The 10,216-nt window shown below is 37.8% G+C and overlaps 1 gene segment (V, D, J or C); it reads right to left on the bottom strand.

Annotated features, from left to right (window-relative positions):
• Positions 1–8,514: 8,514 nt before the first annotated feature.
• Positions 8,515–9,124, bottom strand: LOC124508294 (T cell receptor alpha variable 9-2-like). The segment is given in 2 exon segments: positions 8,515–8,849; positions 8,973–9,124. Coding segments are annotated over 2 exon segments (432 nt in total).
• Between the last annotated feature and the right edge of the window lie 1,092 nt (positions 9,125–10,216).

The following is a 10,216-nucleotide window of genomic DNA, read 5'->3' as shown; positions in this document are numbered from 1 at the left end:
GGAAACTGGATGTTATTCGGATTTCATTCTGTTCATTGGTCCATCTATTTGGGGTTTTTTGTTTTGTTTTTTGCTTTTGTTTTTTTGTTTTTTCTTGGATACAGAAAGAGAAAGAATTTATTCTTATTTTCTGCTTTTTAAAGCAATTTGTATAACTTTTTTATTATATTTTTTAATTTTTTGTATATATATATATATATATATATATACACACACACACACACACACACACACACAAACATACATATACCACACACATATACAATGGAATACTACTTGGCAATGAGAAAGAATGAAATTATGCCATTTGCAGCAATGTGGATGGAAATGGAAGGTATTATGCTGAATGAAATAAATCAGTCAGAGAAAGACACATATCATATGTTTTCACTCATATGTGGATCTTGAGAAACTTAACAGAAAACCTTGGGGGGAGGGAAGGGGAAAAAATATTTACAAACAGAGAGGGAGGGAGGCAAACCATAAAAGACTCTTAAATACAGAGAACAAACAGGGTTGATGGGGGTTTCGGGGAGAGGGGAAAATGGGTGATGGGCACTGAGGAGGGCACCTATTGGGATGAGCACTGGGTGTTATATATAAGCAATGAACCACGAGAATCTACCCCCAAAAACAAGAGCACACTTTACACACTATATGTTAGCCAATTTGACAATAAAATATATTTTAAAAATTTGTTGAACTTTTTTACTATGTTTTTTATTTTGTAAATTTTTTATTCTATTTTGCTTTCTTCATTTCATTTTATTGTATTGTATTGTACACATCTTTAAATTTTTTTAATTTTTCTTATTTTTTCTTTTCTTTTCCTTTTTTCTCCATTATATCAAGCTTCTTTCAACAGCCAGACCAAAACATACCTAGGATCTAGTTTCCTTTTGTTTGATTTTTTGTGTTGTTTTTAATTTTTTAATTTTAATTTTTAATTTTATTAATTCTTTGTCTTTCTCCAAAATGACAAAATGAAGGAATTCACTCCAAAAGAAAGAACAGAAAGAAATGACAACCAGTGACTTAATAAACACAGATATCACCAAGATGTCTGAACTAGAATTTAGAATCATGATAATAAGAATACTAGCTGGGGTTGAAAAAAGCATAGAATCCCTTTCTGCAGAGATAAAAGGAGTACAATCTAGTGAAGACAAAATTAAAAATGCTATAACGGAGATGCAATTTCAAATGGATGACACCATGGCAAAGAAGGATAAGGCAGGGCAGCAAATCTGCAATACAGAAGACAAAATTATGGAGAATAAATGAAGCAAAAAAAAAAGAGGGAAACTAAGGCAAAAAAGCATGATATATAAGAATTAGAGAACTCAGTGACTCATTACAAAGTAATAACATCCAAATCATAGGAGATCCAGAAGATGAAGAGAGAGAAAAAGGGGTAGAAGGGTTTTGTGAGCAAATCATAGCAGAAAACTTTCCTAACCTAGGGAAAGACACAGGCATCAAAATCCAGGAAGCACAGAGAAATCCCAGTAGATTCAACAAAACTGACCACCAATAAGGCATATCATGGTCAAATTCACAAAATACAAAGACAAGGAAAGAATTATGAAAGCAGCAAGGGAAAAAAAAGTCCTTAACATACAAGGGAAGACAGATCAGGTTCACAGCAGACTTATCCACAGAGACTTGGCAGGGCAGAAAGGAGTGGCAGGATATAGTCAATGTGTTGAATCAGAAAAATATGCAGCCAAGGATTCTTTTTTTTTCTTTTTTAATTTTAATGTTTATTTATTTTTGAGAGAGAGAGAAAGAATGTGAGTGGGCAAGGGGCAGAGAGAGAGGGACACACAGAATCTGAAGCAGTCTCCAAGTTTGAGCTGTCAGCACAGAGCCTTACACAGGGCTCAAACTCATGAACCGTGAGATCATGACCTAAGCCGAAGTCAGGCACTTAACCAACTGAGCCACCAATGTGTCCCTACAGCCAAGAATTCTTTATCCAGCAAGGCAGTCATTCAAAATAGGAGAGACAAACAGTTTCCCAGACAAACAAAAATTAAAGGAGTTTGTGACCACTAAACCAGCCCTGCAAGAAATTTTGAGGGGGACTCTCTGAGGGGAGAAAACATGAAAAATAAATAAATAAATACCAAAAACAACAAAGACTAGAAAGGAATAGAGAACACCACCAGAAACTCCAACTCTACAGGCAACACAGTGGCAATAAATTCATATCGTTTAGTACTCACTCTAAATGTCAATGGACTAAATGCCCCAATCAGAAGACATAGGATAATATAATGGATAAGAAAACCAGATCCATCTATGTGCTGTTTACAAGGGACCCATTTTTAGACCCAAAGAGACCTTCAGATTGGAAGTAAGGGGATGGAGAACCATCTATCATGCTAATGGTCACCAAAAGGAAGCCAGAGTAGTCATACTTACATCAGATGCCCTAGATATTAAAATAAGGACTGTAACAGATGAAGAAGGGTATTATATCACAATTAAGGGGTCTATCCACCAAGAAGATCTAACAATTGTAAACATATGCCCCTAATGTGTAACACCCAAATATATAAATCAATTAATCACAAACATAAAGAAACTCTTTGATAATAATACCATAATAGTAGGGACTTCAACGTCCCACTTAGAGCAATGGACAGATCATCTAAGCAGAAAATCAACAAGGAAACAATGGCTTTGAATGACATACTAGACCAGATGGACCTAACAGACATATTCAGTACATTTCATCCTAAAGCAACAGAATACACATTCTTCTCAATTGCACAAGGAACATTCTCCAGAATAGATCACATGCTGGGACACAAATTAGCCCTCAACAAGTACAAAAAAGATCAAGATCATACCGTGCATATTTTCAGAGCACAATGCTATGAAACTCGTAATCAACAACTAGAAAAAAATTTGGAAAGACAACAAATACTTGGAGATGAAAGAACATCCTACTAAAGAATGAACAGGTTAACCAAGAAGTTAAAGAGGAAATTAAAAAGTACATGGAACCTAATGAAAATGATAATACCACAGGGGAGCCTGGTTGGCTCAGTTGGTTAAGTGTCTGACTTTGGCTCAGGTCATGATCTCACAGCTTGAGATCACAGCTTGTGACTTTGAGCCCCATCAGGCTCTGTTCTGACAGCTCAGAGCCTGGAACCTGCTTCAGATTCTGTGTCTCCCTTTCTCTCAGCCCCTCTCTCTGCTCAAGCTTGCTCTCTCTCTCTCTCTCTCTCTCTCCCTCAAAAATAAATAAACATTAAAAAAATTTTTAAATAAATAAAAAAAGAAAATGATAAGACCACAGCCACAAACCTCTGGGATACAGCAAAGGCAGTTATAAGAGGGACATATATAGTAATCCAGGCCTTTCTAAAGAAGGAAGAAAGGTCTCAGAAACACAACCTAACCTTACATCTTAAAGAGTTGGAAAAAGAACAGCAAATAAACCCCAAACCAGCAGAAGATGGGAAATAATAAAGATTAGAGCAGATATCAATGATATCGAAATTACAAAAAACAGTAGGACAGATCCAGGAGTTTGTTCTTTGAAAGAATTAACAAAATTGATAAACCTGTAGCCAGTTTATTTGAAAAGAAAAAAGAAAGGACCCAAATAAATAAAATCAAGAATGAAAGAGGAGAGATCACAACCAATGCCACAGAAATACAAACAATAATAAGAGAATATTATGAGCAATTATATGCCAATAAAATGGGCAATCTGGAAGAAATGGATGAATTCCTAGAAACATATAAACTACCAAAACTGAAACAGGAAGAAATAGAGAATTTGAACAGACCCATAACCAATAAAGACATTGAATTAGTAATCAAAAATATCCCCCCCCCAAAAAAAAACAAGAGTCCAGGGCCAGATGGCTTTCCAAGGGAATTCTACCAAACATTTAAGGAAGAGTTAACACCTATTCTTTAAGCTGCTCCAAAAAATGGAAATGGAAGAAGAACTTCCAAACTCTTTCTATGAAGCCAGCATTATCTTGATTCCAAAACCAGAGACCCCACTAAAAAGAGAACTATAGAACAATTTCCCTGATGAACATGGATGCAAAAATTCTCAACAAGATACTAGCCATCCATATCCAACAAAACATTAAAAGAATTATTCACGACAATCAAGTGGGGTTTATACCTGGGATGCAGGGCTGGTTCAGTATCCGCAAACAATTAACGTGATTCATCACATCAGTAAAAGAAAGGACAAGAACCACATGATCCTCTCAATAGATGCAGAGAAAGCATTTGACAAAATAGAGCATCTTTCTTGATCAAAAACCCTCAAGAAAGTAGGGATAGAAGGATCGTACCTCAAGATCATAAAAGCCATATACAAAAGACCCACCACTAATATCATCTTCAATGGGGACAAACTGAGAACCTTTCCCCCTAAGGTCAGGAACATGACAGGGATGTCCACTCTAACCACTATTATTCAACATAGTATTGGAAATCCTAACCTCAGCAATCAGATGAAACAGAGAAAGAAAGGGCATTCAAATCAGCCAGGAGGAAGTCAAACATTCACTCTTCTCAGATGACATGATACTCTATCTGGAAAACCCAAAAGATTTCACTAAAAAACTGCTGGAACTGATCCATGAATTCAGCAAAGTTACAGGATATAAAATCAATGCACAGAAATCAGTTGCATTCTCCTATACACCAATAATGAAGCAGCAGGAAGAGAAATCAAGGAATTGATCCTGTTTACAACTGCACCAAAAACCATAAAAAAAAAAAACAACACAGGAATAAATTTAACCAAAGTTGTGAAAAATCTATACACTGAAAACAATAGAAAGCTTATGAAAGAAATTGAAGAAGACACAAAAAAGTGGGAAAAAAATCCAAATCCATGCGCATGGACTGGAAGAAGAAATATTGTTAAAATGTCGATACCACCCAAAGCAATCTACATATTCAATGGAATCCCTATCACAATAACACCAGCGTCTTTCACAGAGCTAGAACAAATGATGCTAAAATTTGTGTGGAACCAGTAAAGACCTCAAATGGCCAAAGCAATCCTGAAAAAGAAAACCAAAGCTGGATGCATCACAATTCTGGAAGATGGTAGAAACATCAGTGGTTGTCAGGATTAGAAGGGGGACGGGAAGAATTTTTGTAAGTAAAAGAAAGCTGAACTGATAAGCAAAAATAAAAAACTTTAATAATACACAGGATTTGGATTGGGTGTATTTGGGTGGGAATTTTTCATATGCTCTTTTCCTCAGAAATCAACTTCCAATTTTCTGCTGGTTTAGAAAGTGATCATTGCTTGTTATAAAGGGCCGTGGAGTGCATGGCTATTCTATTACCTAGGAATTTTCTCACTCCATCCACTTGTTTACCTTCCCTACATGCCAATAACTTCAATACACGTAGACATACACATGCGTGTGTATGCAAACACACACATATACCAACGTAGGCAACATCCTCCTCCTCAGTTATTAAAAATATTCAAAAATATATGGGGTCTTTTCCCTCAGCCTTTCCAGAGGGCACAGCACACACAGGTATTTCTACACCAGATGTCGTTTTCTTCTTTATCGAATCTTTCATGAAAGTTTGCATTTCTCCATATACTGCTCATTCTCTAAAATTTGTTGGCATCACTGTCTGCTGATAGCTTCTTTTCTGTTTCTATTTGGGTTTGTGGGTTTCTGCTCTGTAGGATGTTTTTCCTATCATTTGAATAGAGTTTTAGAGAAATCAAGAGATAACTTTGTATTTTTTATCTACCATTGTTTTTTCTAACGATTATATTTTTAGGTAATCTCTACATCCAACATAGGGCTTGAACTGATAACCCCAAGATCAAGAGTCACATGCTCTACCACCTGCACCAACCACGCACCCTTAGTCTACCATGTTTATCCAAATGTCTGAGAAAAATACTTAGTATATAACCTTTTGAATTACTTAAAGTATCTTTTAGCATACATTGATATTTATAGAAGTTGAAAATATAGTAAAACCTTGGATTGCAAACACCTTGTTCTGCAGGTGTTTGGAAGATGAGCAAACATTTCTAATAAATTTTAACTTGATAAATGAGTGATGTCTTGCAATATGAGTATTACCTGATGCTGAACATCACATGATCACAATTGAGCCAATGGTTCTCTCTCTCTTTCGCTGTGTAATTGTGGGTGATGGCCACAGATGCTCAGATGCTCAGCCTCAGGCTGTAGTGTTTGGCAGAAATCAGTGATTTTTCAGAATGTTGGAAGGTGCCCACAACTGGCACTTGGATTTTTTTTGTCATTTCAAAGCACCTATGGACAGTGTATGGACACTCTTGCTTTTCCATACAAGAGTGAGCTTAGGAATGCTGTGCTTCACTCTAGGTCAGGCTGCCTGCAGATATAGACCCTTTCCTCTGCTGCCTTATTGCCAGTTACATTAAATACAGTATGTGACAAGAGTTTATTAACACTGTACTGTAGTCAACATCCATGCGAGTGTATACAGTAGCCCCCATGCAGAAAAAGGTTGAAAGGAAAGGTGGTAAGAAGGAGATGATTACAGTGGAAGTTGAGAAAGAAGTCATGGAAAAGTACCAATAAGGTATGCGAGTGGCCAAAATTCCAAGGTTTTATGAGAAGTCTACATCTGCATCTCCTCTATAGAGGAGGAGGAGGAGGAAAAGGTGGAGGAATCCCTCACTTCAAATGACATTAGGGAGATGTGTAAAATGTGGAAATAGTGCAAAATTTTGTAGACAATCACCACCTGAAAAACGCTGTAGCAGTGCAAGCAATGAATCCTTTTAACAACAATGCAATGTCTCATTTCTGCGAAATCCTCAAAAGGAGGCAAAAGCAAGTGTCATTGGATAGGTTCCTTGTTAAAGTTGCAAGAAAAAAAGATTCCATTGAGCCAATAGATAGCAATGATTCCATTAGTGATAGTGAAAGTCATCCTACATACTAACCTTCCTCTCTCTTATCTCCCTCACACCGGTCACAAAGGTTTTCAAAGGGAAGTGCAACGTTAATCTGTTTATTTTTCCTTATGATTAGTATGTTCTTTTTATTTTGTATTATATTACAGTACTGTAATCATTTTTAAATGAATATTTTTGGGTTGTAGAATGAATCATCTAAGTTTCCATGATTTCTTATGGGGAAATTTCCTTTCATATACAAGTGCTTTAGATTACAAGCATGTTTCCAGAGCAAGCTATGCTCGCAAACCAAGGTTTTGACTGTAAAATTTACATTTTAACCAATTAAATAAAAAAATAATTTTTTTAAATTTTTTAATGTTTATTTATTTTTGAGAGACAGAGAGAGACAGCATGAGCAGGGGAGGGGCAGAGAAAGAGGTGGACACAGAATCTGAAGCAGGCTCCAGGCTCCAAACTGTCAGCACAGAGCCTGACATGGGGCTCGAACTCACAAACCACGAGATCATGACCTGAGCTGAAGCCAGATGCTTAACTGACTAAGCCACCCAGCTGCCCCATAAAAAATTAATTTAAATCACGAATATATAACTAATATATAAGGAAATGTATTAATATTCTGATCATGGCTCACTCATAAAATCAGCTGATAAGGAGAGAATATTTAAAGAAGATTGTAATATTTGCAAAGTCTGGCAGTATATTGCAGGGCAATGCAGAGTTTGCTTTTTCTATCGTCATTTTCACTATTTCTCCTCATCCCATATCATTTCCAAAACCCATGATTTTTCTCCCTCTGGGAGAGACATCGGAGAAATCTGTAGGATTTTCTGCCAGTATGACCTATGTATCTATATTGTTATAAAAAGTCAGTCCAAGAGCATTTAATCTCACCATATTGCCTGAGCACTGAAAACCATCTCACTCGAGTTCTTACTGTTCCAAAGCCAAGTGATCTACTTAACTGGCCTGGACATGAGTCATTTCCTCAGTTATGTGTCTGCCCTCTCCCTTCATTTTGAACATCAGCCTGTGTCTACAATCTGATTTACTAGAAAAGAAACTAGGCCACAGGTCCCTTGCCTCTCTTTCATTGTCACTTACATATGTTCCCCTCCTTTGTTCCCTCCCCTTCTTTCTTTATTCAAACCTGGTTTGGGGCTGCAGCTCTCCCTTCACCTCTCCTGCCCATCCTCTGTCAGGAAGACATGGGACGGACACCACCTTCTTGGGCACACCCTGGCTCTCTCATTGTGTCATTGGACACAGCAATACCCACCAGGGGGGCCTCAGCAACTTGTGGGGCTGGACTTTCACAGCAAGATGAGCAAGATACCACTTCAATGTTATGTGGTTTCAGCTTGAAATTACTTAGGTCCTGACTGAGGAACTAGTAGAATTTCTAATTGCACTAATGAACAGCTGGGTTTGGGGAATGTTCCTTCTGGTTCCCATGCTCTAGCCATTTGTATGACTTTTGTATCAAGCAGACACTGAGGGGCAAACCACCATACAGAGTGCTGGAACCAGAGTGGATCAGTCAGAGATGCTCAGCATCCCAGGCCCTGTTCTGCTCAGAGTTTGCGCTCAGCTCCCCCTGCAGTCCCTGTCACTGTGTCACTCAGGACGCAGTAGTACACAGCTGAATCTGATGCTTGCACTAATGATTTCACCAAGTGGAAGGTTTTGGATTTTCCGTCGTAGGTGGCTTCAAAACCTTTGTGACTTCCCTTCTCCTTGTCCCTCAAGGCTTTCAGGAGGAGCTGTGGACCTTCTCCAGGATACTGGACATACCAGAAAAGAGTGGGGTACCCTGTCGCTGAATAAGTACAGTTTATAGTCAGGGACTCCCCTTTGGAGAGGGTCACTGGGCCTTCCATCTGGGTCACTGAGTCTCCGTGGGTTTGTCCTGGGAAAAAAGAAAAGAGACCTGTGTTACCTTGGGCACAAATCTCCTGGATAAAATTATAGTTATAGGTTTTGCTGTCACAATAGATGAAACAATCCAAATACTAAGAGGCATTTTACTTACCAAGCATCAAGAGTACCACAGTCACAAAGCCTGGAGAAGAGTTCATCTCTAGAGTGTCACCTAGATAATGTGCTTCATTCTTAGCAGGAAGAAGCATTGGAGAGACAGAGCAATGATCAGTGGAAGCTCACATTTCTCAGGAAAGGTGTTTGTGTTAGGAAGCTGCACCCCCTGCTGGACGGGGACTGAAAAAAAGTGCATGGTGGCCAGAGTCCTCCCAGAGTCAGCAAGATGTCTTTGTCCCTGACTTTATGAGGCACATGGCAGTCTTCAAGTAGCACTTGGAAATCTGGACAGCAGCAATCCTGACCTCCCAGGTTTACTTTCTTCTTAGGACACTACCTGATGTGGAAGTTCTTTAACAGAACATCCCAGCGCGTTTCTGTAGCTGAGAGGATAACAGTCTCTAAAGCATTTAATACAGTACTTTATGTTTTCACATATCCACTGTGGGCCAGCCTATAATCCACTGACCCCCAGAAAAGGGTTGAGGTTGAATATATAGAAAGTTATAAGAAGTCAACTCATTACTGAGTGCTTCTGTGTTTTTCAGAATTGTAACCCAATATTTAGAATACCCACTGTCCTTTTTTAAGCACTCACTAAATAATCTTAAACAAAATTTATAAACAAATAGCTTTTAATTGAAATACAGTATTTCTTGGTCCTAAAATAATATGAATTATAAGGAATACAATCTTCTTAATAAAAGCTTTCCAGTAGAAAAGCCATACTATTTTATAGTCAAATATTTTAGTCGTCAAGTATTCCTCATTTTCAAAATCATTAAATAGTAAAAAAGTGTGAATTCTAGACAGAAGAAACATCATAAATTAAGTTGTCGAATTCCTATTGAATGATCTGAGATTCTTATCTCATTCTCTCGCTGTTTTGTTGACTCTTATATGTATAAGGTGACTGTTATGTGAATTAGGCAACAATTATTAATCCTATACTATTAACAAGTTTTAGCCTCAAAGGTGCTTTCTATTAGAGTTTGCTGCCAAGCTTTAATCAAATAATTTTTCCTCACAAGGTAAGGAATCAGGATTATCAGGATAAGTTTTGGAGAGGCACACATCTTCTGTAGCCCTGTAAACGTTTATCTCCAGACACATAGATGGAAGTTTAGCTCAGGCTGTTTGCTGGGGCCACTCCACAGATTCACATCAAACAGCTTCCCAGAGCAACATGGGAATGGTTTCCCAGATGCAGAGGGAAGTAAGAAACTCGGGCCTGGATAA

This window comes from Lynx rufus, unplaced genomic scaffold (genome assembly GCF_022079265.1).
Source record: "Lynx rufus isolate CCGP_SWC_20201006 ecotype Redwood Valley unplaced genomic scaffold, mLynRuf1.p SCAF_13, whole genome shotgun sequence".
Taxonomy (NCBI): domain Eukaryota; kingdom Metazoa; phylum Chordata; class Mammalia; order Carnivora; family Felidae; genus Lynx; species Lynx rufus.
The sequence above is the reverse complement of the archived record's forward strand: the minus strand, read 5'-3'. Positions and strand labels throughout refer to the sequence as shown.